Raw genomic sequence first — 21,697 nt, 5'->3', positions numbered from 1 at the left:
TTTTTTTTAAGATTTTATTTATCTGAGACAGAGCGAGCAGGGGCAAGGGGGAGGAGGGAGAAGCAGACTCCCTGCTGAGCAGGGAGCCCGATGTGGTGCTCGATCCCAGGACCCCGGGATCATGACCTGAGCTGAAGGCAGACGCTTAACGACTGAGCCACCCAGGCGCCCCTTGACATAATTTTTAATAGTACCCCTTTCACTCTCAAAAGTTACTCATTTGGGATGATAAATTATGTGGTCCCTCTATCTTTAAGTATAAGGACATTATTTAGTACATAAAATTGAGGTAATTCAGCCAATTATTTCTTTGATTTGGTTAAAGAAAATAATTAGCCTTGCCCCATGGCCTTGTGTTTTTAACATGCAAGAAAGAGCAATGGCCATGTTTCAAAATGCCCAGGATATTATGGTTATAAAATATTCTCTTTGTGTCATTATATTTTTGATTCTGAGAGCTTACTAATTCTAGTGGGACAGAATAATTATTCACTTTGAAACTAGGTTGAAAGTAAAGTTCCCAAATCACTTTTCCTCCCAGTTGAGTGTGATGGCTAATCATTTATAGTTCAGGTTTTTAAATTTTACTTCTTTGCTTTCTCTCAGTGGTTTAGGTTATTGGTTTCTAGGGATGAGTTAAGAGAGAAAAGGGGGATGTCATATTTTGGAATTTCTTGTGCTTTCTACCATCCCAAGGTGGTAAAATTTATAAGACATTGCAATGAGCAGTAGTTTGGCACATCAGTTTCTTTTCAGAGTTTTTAGTGACTTTGAGTAAAAATAAATGAACTTTCAATATGGTGACTGAAATATTCCTGGGGAGATTTGAAGAAGCACGTTCAGATCTTTATGTTCATGATGCAGGATCAGTTTTCTAATCAAACAAGTCCATGGCCTAGGCCTAGCAATCACATGCATTAATAGAATTTGGACATTTAATTCTGGCCCAGTGAGGTTTCTGAGGTGGCCTACAATGGTGATCACCATAAAAAGTATGTATTTAGCATTTCTAGAACCTTTCTCACCTTTCATTCCTTATGGTGTGTTAGGAAGGCGTGGGGACACACCTCATCCTGGAGCATCAGCAGGAGAGACGAGACCCCGTAGGACACAATGGGTTCCGTTTGCCCCTGTCTCTCCCAGAGTCACCTAGACCAGATCTCACGCTTGGACCTCCTCTAGGCTGTCCTTCTTTCTTCATGTAGCCATTTGCCTGCAGAGGGACGGTGGCCCATCTCAGTCCATCTTCCTGGTTCCCGCCGCTCTTTCCACTGCATCAAATGCCTTCTTCCGTCAACCACTGTCCAGGATGCTTTTGTCCCCTGTCTCGAACATTCGGCTCTGCACACTTGGCATCATTTCTCTTCCAGCCCAGCAAGATGATTTCTGAAACTACACCTCTAGCTTCTACATGCCCTGGACATGCATTTGTCAACATAACACAGTTAAGTTGCCCATCAGCTTCACCTTGAAGTCCGTTTTTCCTTCTGGACCCTCATTTGTGCTAATGGCAGCCCCATGTCCCCAGTCTCCCTGTATGACCCAGAGTGCCTTCTGTGATTCCTCCTCTCACCCGCCACAGACCAGAACCACACCTGCCTGGGCTGGCTTCCCAGGATTGTTCAAGTCCTTCCTTCTTGCCCCTTTTTACCCCAGAAATTTAGGCTGGTACCGCCTGCCTGGACCTTTGTAGTAATCTGCTTCGGTCCCATTTCTTTGCCGAGCTTTTTGTCTGTGAACTCTGAACTGTCTACTCATGCCATGCCCGTCTTCTTAACGGCTTCTTGTGATGGAGTTCATGCCTCCTCAGAAATTTTCAACAGCTCCTGATAAGCTTTTGAATCAAATCCAAACTCTGTAGCATGTGTTAAGTGGAAAAAAGAACAAAGCAAGTACAACAAAGCCCAAATATAAATATATACTTTAAAGGTGAGGGAATGCTTTTAGCAGCAAGCTTTTCTCAGAAGTCTGATACTTTGGCTAGTTAGATGCTTAGCAACTCATTAAAGTTTCATTACCTAAGATGAAAACGTTCTAGGATTGATTGCGGTGATGCTTGCACGCATCTGTGAATATACTAAAAACTGTTGAATTATATATTCTAGTTGAGTGAATTGTGGGATATGTGAGTTCGTCTCAATAAAGCTGTTATTTAAAAAGTTCATTACCCATAGTTTATACAATTCCTATGGCACCTTTTACAGTATAATACAAACAATAAGTAGTGACCTAATGACCTTAGTGATAATATTTATTAAGAAGAATGCATGATCGGGAGAAGTTTCCTCACTTAGATTCCTAAACCTGTGTGCGTGGAGTATCTAGAACATTGTAATAGTCATTCCATTTAATATTTAGTGTGTTAACAGGCTTTTTAAAAAACGTCATTGAGGAGTATACTTAGGAAATCCATATGTAGACAACACGGTAAGCAAGTCATTACTCTGGTGTCACCGTTAGGCTAAAGCATGTGGTTTTTAAAGCCCTCTCCAACTCTGTCTGTGTGTTGGTGGGGAGGGGTGTTTGCAAATGCCTGAAAATGTCACTCCACTTAACAAGGCCTAGTGATTCAGTATTTCCTTTCTAAAAAAAATTATTTTACTATTTTGCATTCAGTTGATCTAGTTTCTGCCAACTTCTTTATCGGTGCAAGTAAGTAAGCACTGCCTAGGTGATGGCAAGCTTCATTAGATGCATTAGTGACTTTTTTCCCTTTTCTGTGATGAAGTATTTCAGGGAAAAGGTTGCATATAAAATGGCTGGTTTCTGTTTGTTTTGATTTTTACTCAAATTACTATTGCTGCCTAGCCTCAAATGTTATTATTAATGCATTATTAGGTCAGTTTGTGAGAAATCACATCTGAATATATACTGATAGAATTGGACAACATTTGTTGGGTCCTGTGGCCTAAAACCGAGACTCATTCTGAGAGCCAAACATTATCTTGGATTCTGGGTCTCTTCCCCTTTAACTGTGGTTTTGCTTTTTGGAACAGTTCCATGGATTGTGAACTAAGAGCAGAGGCTCAATTTAAATTATAGGAGGGTAGTTTCCCTTCCTTTTTTTTTTATCAGTCACATGTCAGCAAGTCATCGTATATGTAAGCCTTACTAAACACTAATAAAGTGCACCGATGTGCTTTTCCCTAATTTTACTTCCTTCCTGCCCAATGCCTATACGTCTGTAGGTGCGATCCTTCTGAGAAAGGAGTGTGCTCTATTCTCTTTTCAGGCGAAGGCATATTTCCAAGTGCAACTTACTTAAGAATAAGGAAACAGGCACTTCTTGTTTACTTGAGACTGAGGTTGACCAGTGCTATTTCTGAAAAAAACGAGCAGGGGTAAAAGCGGAAAGGGGAGCCCTGCTCTATCACCATTCTCTTCCATGTCCGTTATCGTCCCTGGCCCGAACACGGGGGAAACATATGGCCATTAGGCAAAATAAATTGTAGGACAAAATTTAAATTAATGAAACAAACCACAGGGCGACCCTTTAATGATGATTTCTGGGGAAATTGTCTTGACATCTCTCGGCGGCACCAGATGTTACCTCTCCCGCTTTGGATAGCACATGTGAATGCCCGAGGCACATCACTGGATTGCCTTGGCATGGTTCAAATCTAAAAAAGCAGGGGCACTTTATGTCTCGATCTTCAAAGTTCCCTGAGCGTCGACTAGAAAGGGGCCGCTTCCTCCCTCCAGTGGTTCATATTTCAACTTTTTAAAAAAGCTGAATCTTAAGAATTATTTTTGTGTGTGTGTGTTTCTAGGGGAAGTGAGAACTGAATCGATTTCATAATGCATCTCTCAATGGGATAGTTGTGGTAACCTCCCATATTAGCCATTTGGAAATGATTACTTTTAAGAGTCCTTGTTGGGTGGTGTTCATGCTAATGATGACACCCCCAACAAGTACTGTCGTTTTTGATTAATACCCACATTTCCTCCAAAGAGAGAGTTTTTAAAAATGCAAACGGTGCCTAGGTTTGGCTTGGTTGTGTGTGTTTTACTGTGTTCTTTCTCTTCCTTTTTTAAAAAAAGGAAACATTCCTCTCAGTTTAGTTTTTGCTTTAATTAAATCTCAGATCCTACAGGAACGGTGGGCTCCTCAAAGTCCTTAGCCAGCCCAATAATGGCTCTACATGAGCCGATTTACTGACTCTTACTGTCCGTAAAACATTCTCTCTTTGAAGATCCTTTCATACTTCCATGCTTACTAGGCGGACTTGGAACATATACAGGTCCTTCTTAGTATTCCTGGTGTCCTTATTTGAAATATTGGGGTGATATTAACCCAGAAGCATGCAGTGCTCTGTGGTCTGAATAGCCATGTGTTTGATGAAGCAGCCAGACCATTGCTGCCCTTAATTGGAGCACTGCTCGCTCCCTCCAGCACCTTAATTCCCCTACCTCAAAAGATAATTATTTTTAGAGGCTCCAAGTGAAGAGCCGCATGAGCAAAAGAAAAAAAAAAAATCTTGACATATTAACCTTGAAAGAAGACTACTACAGTTTGTAGTCAACTCATTTGAATTAATATTTGAATACGTCGTAAATAATAGGTCACGTTTTTTCCCCTGCCCTGTGAGAAATCTAATGAATGATTTTTAATGCAGTACAACAGACAGAGAAGAAAAATAATCATAAAATCTGAAAGCTGGAGGGAACCTTCGAGGTCATCCAGACCGGTTCCCTTGTCTTGAGCTCTCAGGGGCCAAGTGACCGTGTATTGATCACTGTCCCTGGTGTCCCTGACGCAGCTGGCTTTGGAGGGCCCCTGACTTCCACTGGTGCTCTTTGCAGGCCACCCATCTGCCTGTAGATTATCTCCTGATGAATATGACGTGAGGTGGAAAATGTCACTTCACATCTGTCCTGGGCCTTTCCCTCCACAACAGATTTAATTTGTTGCTTTTCCTCGACGGAGTCCACATGAGCCACTCTATCCTGAGGCCTTCGGAGTGATTCCCAAGTGCACCTTGTCATTTTCCACCCAGCATGTTTTTAAAGTATGTGTGTAACCTAAAAACCTGGACCACCTACCTGCCTGTTTTTTATTATCTGAAATAATTGTTTAAAAATCTGTGGGTGACTATTTATTCTCTGGGTTCCTGCCTCCTAAAATATTATTATTACGACTTGGTACTTTTATGGTATATTCATGTGTTCCAAATAATGTTCATTGAAGTCCCAGTTTTCTCTAAAGAAGTGTCCACGTAGCAAAGTTGCCACTCTGTGTATCAATAGGGGTGTGTATGTGTGTGCGCATGTGTGTGTGTGTAACATGAGGAAATTTGTCTCATAGGAAATGAAATTCTAACCCTGGTTTTGCAGTCTGCCCTGACTCCTCCATTAGCATAAGGACCTCAGTCACGGCTGTGTTCTTGCCTTTGCTGGAGGCCCAGAGAATGTAGGACACAAATTGCATCTTTTCCGTGGGTATCCTCCAACATCAGTGCAGTGGACCTTTTTTGTGTAGGTATACACAAAGTGATTCCGTTGGAATGAATAAGCCCTTCAAACTGAATGTGCCTCTCTGTACCCTTTTCTTCTTCAGGCCTCTCTAACTAAGAATCTAGAACTTCTGTCCATCTAAGTCACCCAAGTCCCAATTCCAGGGGTCATCTCTATTTCCTCTCCTCCCCTTCCTACCCACTTCTCATCCATCTTCACCCAGACTAGACCCGGAATCATTCCTCTTCTCTGCATCACGTCTCCTGCCGTTATCTTTTGCTTGGATTACTGAAACACCCTCTTGGCTTACCTTTACGGTCGGTCCACTCTTCACTTAGCATTAATCAAAGCATATCACTTCCCTAGTTGAAATTCTCCAAAGCTGTCCAGTGCACCTAAAGTAAAATCCAGACTTGTTTCTTGAAATGCAGTACCCCGTGTGATTAGCCTCTGCCTCTGTAGCCTGCAGAGCCAGCCCCTTGTTACCTCCTGCCTATCACCCCCCTGCCCCCCGATGCCTCAGCCACACTGGCCCCTCTGGTCATCCCCGCAACGTGCCAGTTCCCACCTTGACCTCTATGTCAGCTGGTTCACTGCTTGGAATGCTGTTTCTTTCTATTTTCTTGTGGCTGGATCCTGGATATTCAGATATCAGCTTAAATGCACCTTCTTAGAAAGTCTTTCCTCAGCTTCCCAAATTAAAGTAGCTGCTAGGTCATTCGTTTTGCATTATCCTTAATTCTTTAATGCAGAGCATCCATCTCCATTTGATTTTTTTAAAAATTTTTTAAAAAAATGTTTTATTTATTCATGAGTGAGAGAGAGAGAGAGGCAGAGGCAGAGGGAGAAGCAGGCTCCCCACCTAGCAGGGAGCCCGATGCGGGACTCAGTCCCAGGACCCTGGGATCGTGACCTGAGCTGAAGGCAGATGCTTAACCAGCTGAGCCACCCAGGCGCTCCTCCATTTGATATTTTATTATTCATCTACGTACCTGCAAGTCGTCTGCCACTCACACTTGTGTGGTGAGTGTATGAAAGCAGGGACTCTGTCCTGTATACTTGATGCCTAGACTAATAGCTGGCATGAAATGCACACACAATAAAATTATGAACAATCCATGCTCAAAATGTGCATACAGTATTATTCTTTTTTAAAGATCTTATTTATTTATTTGAGAGAGTGAGCGAGAGAGAGAGCACACGATCAGGGACAGAGGGAGAGGGAGAAGCAGGCTCTCTTGCTGAGCGGGGAGCCCGACATGGGGCTCGATCCCAGGACCCTGGGATCATGACCTGAGCTGAAGGCAGCCGCTTAACCGATTGAGCCACCCAGGCGCCCCTCCACTATGGCTTTAAATACTGAGATACTGGGGATGATTATCTCAGTTATTTGGGGGAATAGAAAATTAGAATCACATCTGAGCCTAGGGTAAGTTGAGTCAGATCGTTGCTTTGGATACAGAATTCAAGGAAGCATGTCAAGTGCCAATGTGGCACCGGACAACGCTGTTCCCGATCCTGTCTTTTTTTAAAAATATATTTTTTTGGTTTTTTTGTTTGATTATTTTGCTCATCACGGGCTTTTGGCATTAATTTTGATTTTGAAAAAATACTGCATTGAAATATTATATCTCTTGATTACTCAGTTTTTGCTTCTCCGCATCTAACCCTGGATCAGACTGTTCTCTCATTTTCTCACCGGATTTTGCATTATAAATTAAATCTGGTGTTTGTTGAGTACTTACTACGTCCCAGTCACTGTTAGATCAACTCACCGAAAATTCACAGCAGAGCTGCAGAGTAGGTCGCGGCACCTCAGATGAGGAAAAGGTTTGAGAGGCCAGGTAACTTGCCCCGGTCACAGAGCTGTAGGGACAGGCGAGACAGCATATGCGGACTATGCCATGGGCGTGAAAAGAGCCCCATAAAGTGGAAGAAAGATGAAGACCTTTAACATCCTGGTATATTTACTGCACTGTTCTGGAGAGGCCTTTAAAGAAATGCAGTGAGCGGGCGCCTGGGTGGCTCAGTCGTTAGGCGTCTGCCTGCGGCTCAGGTCATGGTCCCAGGGTCCTGGGATCGAGCCCCACATCGGGCTCCCTGCTGGGCAGGAGGCCTGCTTCTCCCTCTCCCACTCCCTCTGCTTGTGTTCCTGCTCTTGCTGTCTCTCTCTCTGTCAAATAAATAAAAATTAAAAAAAATTAAAAAAAAAAAGAAATGCAGTGAGCAAGAATGTAAGGCTTAGGGAGGAGAGGTGATGGCCTAGTTGGGTGGGGAAGGGGGAAGAAGAGGGAACTCAAAGAATGTGTCAGTGAGATGCTTGAGGAGACTCACTGTATTCTGCGTGTTCTATTGATGGCCATTGGGAGTACATTAGGGGACATGAGAAAACTCACCTTTATGGATCAAGTATTTGATTATATGGAGAAGTACTCCTGTGACAATGTAACTTTAACATGTAGAATGATTTTAGGGAAAGATTTTTGAGTTATAAAAAAATGCACACCACACATCAGAATAAAGTATAGATGGATTTGTTAAGTGTAAAACATAAAACCAGAAAAGCCAAAATAAATATATATATTTGGAACTTTTAAAAAACATAAACTTATTAAATCACAGAGGAAACCAGATGAATTAATTAAGTACAGATTTTAAGTTGATATATCAGATTTTGTCATCGAATGGAAAGAAAAAGACAGGTTGAGGAAATATTTGTAGCCAAAGTTTAATTTTGTTTTAAAAACTTGTTCTAAGAAATCTACTCCCCCCCCCAAAAAATAGCAGGTCCTCAAAAGAAAATGCAAGTTCATAGAAGGGATACAAATGACAAAGTATGAAACAAGTTCTCATAAGTAAAGATGTAAATTAAGATAATTTCATTTCTCAAATTGTAACTATTAAAAAAGCCTGGTGTTGGTAAATGAAGAGTGGGGTAGAGAAGGGTCTGATGGATGTGCCAACTGGTAAAACTATTGAGACATGTAACTATGAGGCAACTGTTCTTCCCAACTGCATTTCTATCATAGTCTCCTGAGGAAGTAGACATTGAGGCAAAGATTTTTCTTCAGGGATGTTTATCACAGCATTATTTATAAAAGTGAAAAATTAGAAATACTCAAAATGTGTTACGACAGGGAGGTTGTTAGATTATCACGCATCCTTATGGTGGCCTTTCAGACAATCATTAATAGCTATTTCTGAAGCATAATTACTATCTTGGAATGATTATCACAGTATTTTATGTGAAAAACGACAATACAGTATTATCCCAGGTTTATTTTAGAACAAGGACAGAAAGAGTACATTTGCCTAGAAAAGGAGACTGGAAAGAAATATACCAAAATGTTAACATTTCAACAGTTTTGAAAACAGTTCCGGTTTTCTGAGTTTTCTTTAGCAAATATTTACAACTTTTATAAATTTGGAAAAAAATGTTTTCTGAAAAGAAAATTCATGAGGACGTAAGATCGGGAGCCCCTGACAGACGAATGTCTGTAGGTTCTAGTTCATTTCCTTCTATTTCGTTTTCAAAATAGAAGCGAGTCCCTTCCCCTCCTCTGCAAACCGAGTGAGCTCAGAGCTTCTCAGACTTTTCCTCTGCACACACTTGAGGCAGAAGAGCATGAACATGCACTCCTGGAGGAGAAAAGGATGGGGGAGGTAATGTCACAGTAACCTCCTGGGGGCACCTGCTGGCTTAGTTGGTGGAGCACGTGACTCTTGAACTTGGGGTTGTGAGTTCAAGCCCCACGTTGGGTGTAGAGTTTGCTTAAAAAAAAAAAAAAAAAAGAAAAAGAAACGGAAACACACAAAAAAGTAACCCCCTGAACAAATTTTAGTGTGAAAATTCATGTAAACTTCCCGTCGTCTCCAAACTATACGGTTACTAGTTTATGAAATTGAGATATAATTTATATACCATGATATCCACCATTTAAAAGTATACATTTTAATGGTTTTCACTCTATTCAGAAGCTTGTGCAACCAACCGATGGATGCTAGTTTTTAATACACAGATGTTTACCATGGATGCTCTGTGGTAAAATTGACTCTCCAAGAAATTACACCTTTTGAGTAACCTTGATGGCACTGCAGGTCCCTTTCCTGGGAGGATTCTAACACTTTGAGAAGCCCAGGACTAGATGAAATTCCAGGTATTTTCAACAAATTGCATTTTCAGTATATTTTGCCTATCTTTCCTTTAAAACCAACTTACCTGGATGAGTTATTATTAATAGTCCTGCTTACCACTGATTTATCCATCTGTTCAGTTTCCATTCACAGTGGGGGATAACTAAATTCAGTTCATTTCTGTGCTGTATTTTTTAAACCGTCTAGTACCTTCTGCCAGACCTTGCCGGGGATTAAAGAGTGAAGTCATTCCCAACTCTTGGCCTCAGAGGACAGTCTTTTAAGGAGAGGAAGTTATGGTGACTTTGGTATTAGAGCTGCTTCGTTTCAAGTGCAGGGTCCCAATTTAAGTGGAGGAAAATGTGCAGAAGGCAGAATGCATGTATCTTAAAGTAGATAGCCCGAGATGTAGACAGCACATGGATTGAGTTTGGGTTCAGTGTATTTAAATCACTTTTATCTCAGTGCCATTAATTCTTTGCAGGTGTGTCTTGATGATGTGCTTGTGGGTAGAAAATTCCTCCCTGAAATTTCTGGTTCTACTTTATCCAAGATGAGGTGGAAGTAGTCCAAGTTCAGCTCTGGTGGTGCTGAGATTCCACGTCTTAGACTCTTGGCCTAGACCAGCAGCAGGCCTTATTAAGTACAGTTACTTGAGTTATAATTGAGCTCCATGAGACTTGGGTCTGTTCTGAGCCTTTCTCTGGGTGCTGGCCAATCAAGAGGGCAGGACAGGGGCATTTGGCCTGAGCCTTCACATTAATTAAAGGCTTCAGATGTAGATTTCTGATGGTTTGACAATATCTCCAAATACAGTCATGAAAGGCGCTGGCAGGACGAAACGAATATATTCATTGTGCAGCTTTAAATACCACGGTTTTTATAACTCAGTTTTGGCATTTCTTCTTTTTCCCGGGAGCCTAAAAAAATAAGTGGCCGTGGTGTGGGTCTCCCTCCGCCTGTAAGAGGCCCCGAGAAGGCATATTTCCTGCCTTTTTTTCAGGGTGAAGGGAATGAGGCATGAGGATCCTTCAAGTTCCTGATAGTGCAGCGTTCATTGATTGTTTTCCAGGGCCAGTGTATGGCAGTCGGGGACACCCCTGCCTTTTCGGAGCAGTGACAGTAGTCACTGACATTTTGAGGGCACCGAGCAACTCTTGTATGTACGTGGATTGTGCTTTGCAGCTCTTTTGATAAAAGTATAATCCAAGAAGCCAACTTAAGCGTGAGGGAAGGAACCAATGAATCCGTGATTGCTTTCAACAGTAAATGATAATCCATTGCCATTAAGAAGTTGATGTATTACTGCATTTAAAGCTGCCGTTTCAGGAGGGTGGGTGATGTGGGGTGAGAAAAACTCTCCTGCCTTTAGAGATGAATTGGACAGAATGGTTTACAGCTTTCATTGTGCAGATGGGCAGGATAATCAGTGTCGTCATATAGATGCTTCGTATGAGTAGGATACAGAGAGTAGATACGGATTTGTGGCGGAAGCCGTGTGTGGAAATCCTCTTGCGTTGAAAAGATCTTGTAAAAGCCTAAAATGGAGGCATCAGGTCGTTGTGTGTGCGGCTGATACGCTGTGTTCTGACTTACAAAGTGATGCCTTCCACAACGGGATGTGAAACTCATATTTGATTTTGCTCTGATGGAAAGATGTGAGGTGAAGTGGGGATTGCTCCTCTCTGTGCTTTATCCTGATCTGATGGGTAGGGAAGAAAAAAACCTAAGTATCCCTCAAAGCCAGTTATACATGCTAGATGATATCCCTCCCCCACTTTTTTTTAAGATGTTATTTTTAAGTAATCTCTACACCCAGTGTGGGGCTCGAACTCACAACCCAAGATCAACAGGTGCATGCTCTACTGACTGAGCCAGCCAGGCACCCCATGTGTGCCCTTACTTTAATAGCATGATTCTTGCAGAATCTCATTTCTGGGTGTTTTGAGGAGCTAGCTCGCTAAGAAAAGGCAGAGTACCTACCCAAAGGTAGAACAACTTTTCTGGGGAAAATTTTTAGCCATATTTATAGAGACCATTAAAAGAGGAAAAACAGTGTTGTGGGGTGCAAACCCTTGTGTGTGTTGATGTGCTTGAAGTTGTTAAGTGACTTGTTTGGAGATATATTCAAATTAGCAAAAACGAGAGCCTCCCCCGCTTTCATGTAAGTGCTCACTGCTAGGTCTTATCAATGGCTTTGGAAACAGTAGATGTGTATTTCTTGAGCTAGGTCAAGAGTTACTTATGCCCTGTGCTGTGAAAAGAGTTTAGCCATCACTGGATTCACAGAGAATCTATTAGCAGAAAAGTCTGCTTTCTCTCATTCAGATACATAGAATTGTGAAGTCTCTCAGACTTTTCATGTGGCCTTAGGAAACAACACCATTTTATAGAATTCAAGAACAGCTGTTTTTTTTTTCTTAGTTGTACCAAATATTTTTTTTTCATATTCATCATGAGTAGATTGTTAAAATGTCCATTTCAAATCCTGAGAATGTTGTAAAAGTCTATAAAAATAGGAGAACAATATGATATTTGGCTTACACATTTAAGAATAGTTCATTTCTCTCCATGATAGAACTCTTTCAATGGAACAAAGAAGCTGAAGTTTTTGCTCTGTTGAGGTTTTCAGTCCATATTTTTGTTGGGGGGCTAAATCTTAGTATAGAATAATAACACCAGTTGACTACTTTTAGCTTCTACCTACAGCATCTGAAAGTCACACAGACTTTCTCCTACATGGCATGCTGCCTTCATTCTGACTTTGCTGTATTTATATAGTAACATCAAAGTGTGAGCACTAAGTTCATGGGTGAAATTTATCTGGGAGGGATGGCCAGTCAGTTGGAAGATGGCACAGAGATTCAAAATGGGTCCCCACTAATCGAAGCAGTATTTAGAAACTCAAAATTAGATTAAATGGTTAAAAGTTGGGTCCCAGCAGGAAACCTGTGGCATGCTCCAGCTGGGTGGCTGAGGGGAGTTCTAGAAGGGGAGGAGGTCATTAGGGGGCCGGCGCTAGCCCGGCAAAGGGAGAGAGCGGTCACAGGAACCCAGACAGAGTAGCTGCATTGGGCGGGGGGGGGGGGGGGCACCGAGCAGGAGGGGACACAGCATATCTCTGGTGCCCTTGCAGGGAGCAGGCTGTGGGAAAATTCCCCTTCCTCATTTTCCTGCTCTCTGGTCTCCTCCTTGTGTCTTCTACGTGCTAAACCCAAGGCAAAGATGCGGGCAAGGGAGCTGTTGATGTGAAAGCCTTATGGATCAGCCTCTTGGGGCACTGAGCAAGACCAGAGAATGGAGACACAGGATCCCTGGGTGTGTCTGGGCCAGTAGGAACATGTCTTACTTTGGAGTTGATTTTTGGATTCTTTTTTCTTTCCCCTTTCTTTGCCCGCATTCATTCATTGGTCCCGCATTCTGGCTCTGTTTGGACTCTTCATTAGCGTGATGCCCAGGTGACTAGATCCAAAGAGGTACCAAGCGTTGACTGCTCTTGCCTGGCGAGACTGAAGTGAAACAAAAGCCAGTGTAGTCTATTTGTCTGCGACTTTCTTATTTTTATGTTTTAGATTTTATACTCACCCAAATGAGTATATAAAAGCTGCTCTGATTGCCAGGAGGAAGAGGCCCTATGGCCTGATTCTCTTTCCTTTTCTTCTCGTGCCATTAACCTCACATATTAAGATTTCTTCTTGTTTTTGTTGTGGAAAAAACTAGCAGGGATTCTGATTTGATGATTATGTCTATGGTTGGGCCCTCGGAGCAAGCCATTGCCCCTGGGAGAGGGATAATAAAGAAGCAATCTGGATTTTTTTCCCTGCATACTTTGAAATGCTTGGGAGAGTAAAGATACCTGTTGTTCTCTATACATTGTGGATCGATAACAGGGATCAGTTTCATTGCTTTATTTCTGTAAGAGGTGCTACTTTTTAGATACTTTGGGTCCCCCCCATATTCATGGTTGAGATTATAAAATAGTCGTTTTATTTATTTATTTTTTATTTAAAAGATTTTATTTATTCATTTGAGAGAGAGAGAGAGCACAAGCAAGGGGAGAGGCAGAGGGAGAGGGAGAAGCGGGCTCCCCACTGAGCCAGGAGCCCAACTCGGGACTGGATCCCAGGACCTGGGATCATGACCTGAGCCGAAGGCAGATGCTTAACCATCTGAGCCACCCAGGTGCCCCTAAAATAGTCGTTTTAAACTCTTGGGATGAAGCTCGTTAAAATGGGTTGATGGCATTCACATTGCAGTGTTAACTTTATAGTTCAAGGACTCCAGATCACTTATTAAAAGTCATATGAAAATGATAAAGGAGTTGCTGACCCAGGACCGAGGAGTTAGAAATCCTCTTCCTCTGTAACTGGGCAAGGCTTCTGTGTTTACCCGGACATCTGTAGTCATTTAAGATTGCTTCTGTGAAAACCGTAATACTTATTTGAATCTTTCGTGATTGTTTATAAAGATGAAAATGAAATCTAACCCCTAGAAAAACAAAATGAAATTAGGACACATGCTGTATTCCTAGTTTTCAGTTTTCCTTTTGTGTTTTTAAGCACCTAGTAGGTCACAAAAGGCAATAAAGACATGCTAGCCGTCCTGTGTTTTAATATTTTATTCTTCCATGTTTAATATCTAAATAGGTACTTTCAGTGTTTTTCTATACTGTTAGAGTTATTGATAACCATTTTCCTACACTGTTAGGATTATTGATAACAGAGATAGTTATTGTTTTGGAAATCTCAAGGAAGCCTGAAAGTGAGTGAAAAATGTTCAGAAATGAAGTGACGTACGGAAGAAGCCACCTCCATTTGGAAAAATGAAGTTTTTACATTCATAGTTTTAGATTCGTTGTGGAAGAAATAGGTTGTCATTCAATGATAGAATCCCAACTTTCTGTCTTTTCTTCCTCCCGTGGTCATTGGTAGCTTTGTTAGGGATTGGCCGCAAGCTTATGGTAACAGAAAAAGGCATGTTGAAAAGGGGAAAAATAAGAGCATGGAAGAGAAAAATCCAGTAACAGTAAATTTCTATCTCATGCTATTAGTCAAGAATGGGCAGAAGGAAGGCGAGTCACTGGGACTTCTCTGAATTAGGCGATTCCTTGAAATAACTCAGCCACATACAGTGGATCCTTGCTGTCCAGAAAATTCCTGATTCTTATCTGGATGCTGTGCTCTCCATATCTATGTACCATTTTAAAGTGAAAGAAAATGTCTAGAAATTTCGAGGCATTTTTCTCTTACTGCTCTCCGAACAGCATTTGTGTAAGTGCATTGTCATTTCCAGATCCAAATCCTGCCCAGCAGCCCAGCCTCCTGGAAGGCTTTCAGATATTCTCCAGGGAGGAGAGCTTTATCAAGTGTTTATTCTCTTCAAAAGATGCTGATTTCATTGTGTTTCTCCTAAGATACGTGGTTACAAATCACTATCAAAATTCCATGCTGTGTGGCTTCCAAAGAGGTGACAGGTTGTGTTTGTGTGTGTTTGTGTGTGTGCGTGTGCGTGTATGTGCGTGCGCGCGTGCGTTTAAGCTCCATCCGCCTCTGAAATGGACTCTCATCCTCTAGTCTTGCTGAGTATTCTCTACAGGTGGCATTTCCCCTCCTAGTTATGCTCCTCCAGCAGGCCGCGCGGGGATGCTGCGTCCAAGCCGCCGTGTCTAGTTTGGCTGTCTGGGAGAGCGTGCGAAGGTGTCACTGTCACAGTCTGATGACCTCTTTTGCCATTGTCCATCTTGCAGGGACGGGAGAGAGTGGCAAGAGTACGTTTATCAAGCAGATGAGAATCATCCACGGGTCGGGCTACTCTGACGAAGACAAAAGGGGCTTCACCAAGCTGGTGTATCAGAACATCTTCACGGCCATGCAGGCTATGATCAGAGCCATGGACACGCTCAAGATCCCCTACAAGTACGAGCATAATAAGGTAGGCTCCTCGTGGGAACCGCAGGCAAATCCGTCCACGGTGTGGATGCCGTCTGCACGTGGCTGGGTTGGACAGTGGGTTTTTGAAGCATGCATTTTTCGTCTCCTCCCAAGTGGGACGTTTAATGGTTCAGTATGTTCTTTATAGTTGTTTTTTTTTTTCCTTAAATCTTTAAAGTCCCATCTCTGCATGATTAGAGTTGTGTTCTTAGTGATATCGGTGGAAGACACATTTGGATGTTCGACAATAAATATACGGAGGTTTAAAATTCCGGGGGTGCCCCATTACGTTAAGAAGACTGGTTGTAAGCTCAGGCCAAATTGACCAAGGTGAGGGAATTCAGAGAAGAGACAGTGGACTTGGCTTCAGTCTCCCACTCTTGGTGCTTCCTTGAAGAAGAAGAAGAAGAAGAAAAAAAGAACAAAACAGCTTAAGAGCATTCTGTCCGGTTTAATTTTGGATTTCGTGACTTCCTTTCAGTAGTACCACAGGCTTAATTTTATTTCAAAGTAGGTCCATCTGTCACTTCCAATAACCTTTCAAACATGTTTCCCTGCACTTGTGTTACAGTCATGCAAACGTCTAAAACCACTTGAGAAGGGGTGAGGAGAAAAAAAAATCTAAATCTTCTCAGGGCTTGTAGGTGTTGATCTTCTAGTAAGCTGGTAAAACCTCACCTTTTGTTGACGGAGCACTGCACCTGCACTGGTTTGAGAGCCTTCCTTCAAGTCTTCCGCTCGGTGCTCTGGATAATCTGTTCTTAAAAATGTTTCCGTATACCAGGTCAATATGTGGCAGCAAGAGGCTGGCATGCCCACTGTGACTCATAAACCGAGAGTTAACTCAAAGTGAATCATAGGGAAAATAAAGCAGTGCTGTGTATCTCCACTTCTCTTACCATCTAGAAGCTTCTAAGTGTACAGATCATCTTAAAATCAGGCATTTTTTTTTTCTTGGATGTTTCCTTGAAATCGAATGACTGTTTCTTATCGAATTGATGCTCTGGCACTTAGTTTTCCGATGGTGACAAGGGAGTGTCTCCACAAAGAGCAGAGAGACCCTCCACAGCGAGTCTTTCCCGTTTCTACTCTCAAGAGTGAAAATGATCTGGGCAGGTTGATGAGCCTGGGAATGTGGTACCTGAACCAGATGAGGCTGCCTGGATAGTTAAGCAGTCTAAATTTAGAAGGATCAGGGTTGTCCCGCCCTCCCTCTCCAAGAAATCTCAGGGTAATGAGTTTCTGAAATAGTGGCATGCTTGTTTCATTGCAGTTGTGAGAAGGAACTGTTTTTTAATGCCAGCAGCTTTCCCCAATCTACAGTTATTTGATAATATCATGATCTCATGGATTCTGGCTGAGTTAACCACATGTGTGATATGATAAACAGTTGACCCTTGAACAATGTGGGGATTAGGGGTGCCGACCCCCTGTGCAGGCAAAAATCCACATATAACTTTCGACTCCTCCAAGACTTAACTAATGGCCTACTGTTGACCAGAAGCCTTACCAATAACATAAAGTTGATTAACACACATTTTGTGTGTTATACGTATTATACACTGTATTGTTACAAGAAAGCAAGCTAGAGAAAAGAAAATGTTATTAAGGAAATCGTAAGGAAGAGACAATACATTTACAGTACTATACTGTATTTATCCAAAAAATCCACGTATCAGTGCACTTGCAGGGTTCAAACTGTGTTTTTCAAGGGTCAGCTATGTGTGTGTGTGTGTGTGTGTAATTGTCAATATGTGTGTGTTATTTATATATATATAACATACTGCCATTTTACACCTTATAATGTTATATATATATAACATATTGCCATTTTACACCTTATAATATAATGCCTTTTACACCTTATAATGTTATGTATATTATATAATATATTGCCATTTTACACCTTATAATGTTATATATATGTATATATATAACATATTGCCATTTTACACCTTATAATGTTATATATATGTATATATATAACATATTGCCATTTTACACCTTATAATATAATGCAGCCTCCCTTCATGTGATGCACAAAAATCATCTTTCTTGGATGTTCCAGAAGAATAGTTCAGGATCTTGCTTTGAGTTTAGCTTTTCACGTGGGGCCCATTGATTGTACCATCACACAGATCTGGAAGATAGGGTGGAACTTAGGCCTTATTCATATAACACATGGAAGAATATTTAACAACGTGTGTTACTTGAGCTCTTTCTATCACTTCTAATTAAATAGACTTTACTGTGATGAATAGCGTTCAGTTAAAAATCAACATCATAAAAAGTTATAATAATATGATTTTTCTCAGATATCATAATTACCCTGTGGAATCTTCCCACATCTCTTGGCTACTTAATACACTGCCTAATATAGGGACATGAATGTGTGCTAACCTCTGAAGTTCTCAGTATGTTTAATCCCCATTAATTTGTAATTTAAATTACTTTCCCATTTGTTCCATTTTCTCTGCAACAGACACGTATTCTGAAGCATCACTCCTTGCTTCATCCATTAACTTCCCAAGCTCTGCCCACTCCTTGCCTTCGTTAACGCTTATTAAGGACATAATGTCTTCTTTCTAGTCCATCCAACTGCCATTTCCTCCTAGAGTTCTTCTCTGTGCAACTCCCCCCACCCCCGCCCCAATTGCACTAAGTAATCCCACCCTCCTTTAGCAGAAACCATAGTGGAGCGTTTATAATTGCCTAGCTTGTATTCATTATGATGACTTGGGGGGTTGGTCTTATTTTCCCAACTAGACTCAAAACTCCTTGAAAGTAGATGATGTTAGTTGCACGTCAGCGTTTTTTAGGGACCCTGACATTGTATCTTGTACATAGTAGAAGCTCAAAAAATACTGTTTTATGAATGGGCAAGTGATTTATCACCTTAGACAACTGAAAGTCTCCTCTTCTGCCCCCAGGTTGTTGAAATGCTTATTCAAATCAACAGATCACCATTGAAATAGTTTTCTGTGTGTAAGGGAATCAATGCAGTGAGCTGTCAGAGATGCAGGGAAGTTTCATGAGGGCTGGGCAGAAATTGACAATCCAGAAAAAGTCAAGGGCATGGCTGAGGGTGGGGGACTTTGGGGTGGAGGAATGGCAGGAGTAGATGTTAAGAAAAAGGGGTGTGACTGTGTGGGCCAGTTTAACTTGAGCAGAATTCTTATAGAGGAGAATTAGAAAATAAAATAAAAAAATGGTTTAGAATGTGTTTCTGAAAGGTTTTGAATCCAGGCTAAGAAGTTTGAATTTTATTTTCTTGTGTTTATGAGACCCATTCAATAATAGTATTTTTTGTTTCAGTTAGAATTTTCTACAGAAGTTTCTGGTTATAATATGCTCTATTTTATAAATAGTTTAAGGAATTTGGTGTGCATTTTATTAGCAATTACTTGAAAGACATGCACTGTGATTTATATGATTTTGTGACACTAAAGATGTAAAAAATGTAGTTTTTCTAAAAGCTTCTTTGCATCTACAGCCACATTGGTCATAATATATGGTAATAGCGTAAATAAACACATTTTAATATTTCTCTCCTAACTTTGTACTTGCTTCTGAGTTCGTGTATTTTATAGAGTGAAATGTAGCTTAAAAATGGTATGACCTGTTCTTAACTGGGAAATTGTTCACAGTTTCATTTGCTGTGAAATTCGTTCTAGCTATGGGAATACTACACCATGGAATATTGGAATTTCTTTGGCTCCTGAGTAAGTGTTACTACATTGAATTGAGAGTCCCGCTGGTTAGCTGGGGGGCTGGTGCCACGGTCAGGGGGAGTCCAGGCCACCGTCTCTGCCCTAGATGGTGGTGTGGCATCCCATGCCTTTTTGTAGACCTTACGCAGTGTTCCAGGGATCGGCTAGCTGAGGAGTAGCTTGTGATAAATTACAAACTTTTACCAAAATAAAGATCACTTCTTCCCTGGATGAATATCCACTATCCCATTCTTGAATTTTCTTTGCCAAGCGAGTAATGTTTATAGGTGAGCTGCTTGGACTCCGCCCAAGTGAGAGAATATATCTGGAGACTTCTTCCGAGTATACCGTGAGCTAGGGTTTGTTTTTTCCTAAATATTACTTTGCCATTTCCTTAAACACAACTGTTGATAGCTGATGTTAAAAGGGATTAAATGTTTGTCGCTTAGTCAAATCAAAAGGTACATTTAATGCTCCACTAGGTACGAGGCATTCGACTGTGACATTCCTCTGTCATTTTTTATTCTCCAGAAGGGAGAATTTTCGTCAGCATTATTTTATGGTTTCCCCTCTTACGCAGACCTATTCTTCTGATTATTCGTTGTTTGGGTGCTGAAATCAGCTCTTTATGAAAAGGAAGAGATAAAAAATTTCTATGCCCACATGGCTAAGAACTGTCTTGAATTACAGCAGGGGCAGGGTTGTGGGGGGACAGGACGGGGGAATAGACGACGAGGTATTGACCCCTGATTTTCATGTATTTGTTCTCTGTGCATGGCAGTTGGCATTCTTCCTGTATCACCTGTTGATCATTCCTATGCAGGTGCCTGATTTTCTCAGATTGCACAGTACGTTATAGTGAGCAGGCTTCTTGTTTTGTAATTCATTGTATCCACAATCTGCCACACATGTTGGTGCTTTTGCTCATTGAGTAGATTACCCCAGATTAGCAGATCTGGTATCCCTTTACTGTTGGCTTATAGTTTCTATGAACTGTGAAATCAGGCTATTCTTAGGGCAGTTTCAAAGGATTGACAGGCTTTTGCTGCCTTGTCCAGTCCCAGGAAGAGAGAAGAATCTGATGCGATGCTTCTTCATGCAGTGAACTCAGGATGGTTACTGAGTAGAACTCAGCCACTTGCTATGTTGAGTAGACAGTGTTACCTTTTCTTCTAGTTTCTGCTTTTAGACTTCAAGTCTGGACGACTGGAACTCGCTTAACACCAAAGGCTGCAGTTACCTTTGACTAAGTAGCCAGGAGTTTCCAGGTGTGCCCCCTGTTACCCATTCTCTTGGCGGGTGAGTGGCTCTGAGAGCACGTTGTTTATAGTACCTCTGTCCTCCCTGAGCCCTCCACGAAAGGACTCTTCACCAGGAGAATACCTCTTTAAACACTTAAACAGCTTTTTCGGAATTTTCTGTACTTCCTGAGAAATCTAAGATCCCAGAAGCCGTGTTTTGGAAGAAAAAACGTAGCCAGGATTCTGGAGAACTTGCCAATTTATTCCTGCCTTTGATCAGTTGCACAAGAAATTACTGTACTACTTTCTTCAATGTGAAGGAATTTTCTTAGTTTACAAAATGCTAAGAGTCTGATTTCCTTGTAATATTTCTCACCTACAGAATAAGCACATAATAAAAACAGAACTTCCTAAGCGTGTATTTTACTCTGTTCTTCCCAAGAGTTGTATCAGTCAGTGTTCTGTGTTTGCAACCAACAGAAACCAACCCTGGCTAACCTAAGCAGAACAAGGGCTTAACGAGAATATGAGGGGACCCCGAGAAGTGTGGAGAAGTGGAAGGACTAGTTCCTGGAAACCAGAGCAGGTCTGGTGAACTCATCTGTGAGATGGCTGAACTCTGACCGTTTGCATTCTTCTGTCACTCCATTCAAGATTCAGATTCTTGGGAAAACGTGCCTGAGAAGTCTGGCCTGGATTCTGTGCTAGCTCTTTGGAAAAGGCTGGGCAATTGGATTGACAGTTCCTGAGGGAAATCAGGGTGCAGTTGCTAGAAGAAGGGAATGATGGTGCTACAAATCACAACTACCCACTGTTACATCACACTGTCAGTTTAGAAAATAAAACGACATCTGGATTCTCTATGGAAGAAAGCCCTCCAGTTTTGCTCCACATTTGCTAAACCGGTCCTAAAGCACAACTTCTCATTCTGGGCTTGTTCAGAATGGGGGTGTGGAGAGGTTGGGGGGTTAGTGACTTAGTAAGTAACACTTATATATGAAGGAAGCTGAATTTGAGCCCAAGCCCCGAATAGCTGAGTAACCTTGGGATTGTCATATTTCTTTCGCTAAGCCTAAATTTCCTTACTCTTCTAAGCCTGAATGTCCCCATCTGTAAAATGGGACGGATAATAATACGATTATTTCAAGGGCTAAAAAGATAATGTATATGAAAATGTCTTGTAGATGATAAATAAAAAAGAGGTTGCAAGTTGTTATAAGATGAGTTA

The 21,697-nt window shown here is 41.5% G+C and overlaps 1 protein-coding gene across 1 annotated transcript in view; it reads left to right on the top strand.

The window, feature by feature from the left end:
* GNAQ (G protein subunit alpha q) overlaps positions 1–21,697 on the top strand; it is a 305,482-nt gene that overhangs the window by 90,317 nt on the left and 193,468 nt on the right. The window contains exon 2 of the mRNA XM_078061320.1: positions 15,335–15,519. Within this exon, the coding sequence (XP_077917446.1) occupies positions 15,335–15,519 (185 nt within the window). The remainder of the gene's footprint in view (positions 1–15,334; positions 15,520–21,697) is intronic.

The sequence above is a fragment of the Halichoerus grypus genome, chromosome 14, assembly GCF_964656455.1.
Source record: "Halichoerus grypus chromosome 14, mHalGry1.hap1.1, whole genome shotgun sequence".
NCBI lineage: Eukaryota > Metazoa > Chordata > Mammalia > Carnivora > Phocidae > Halichoerus > Halichoerus grypus.
The sequence above is the reverse complement of the archived record's forward strand: the minus strand, read 5'-3'. Positions and strand labels throughout refer to the sequence as shown.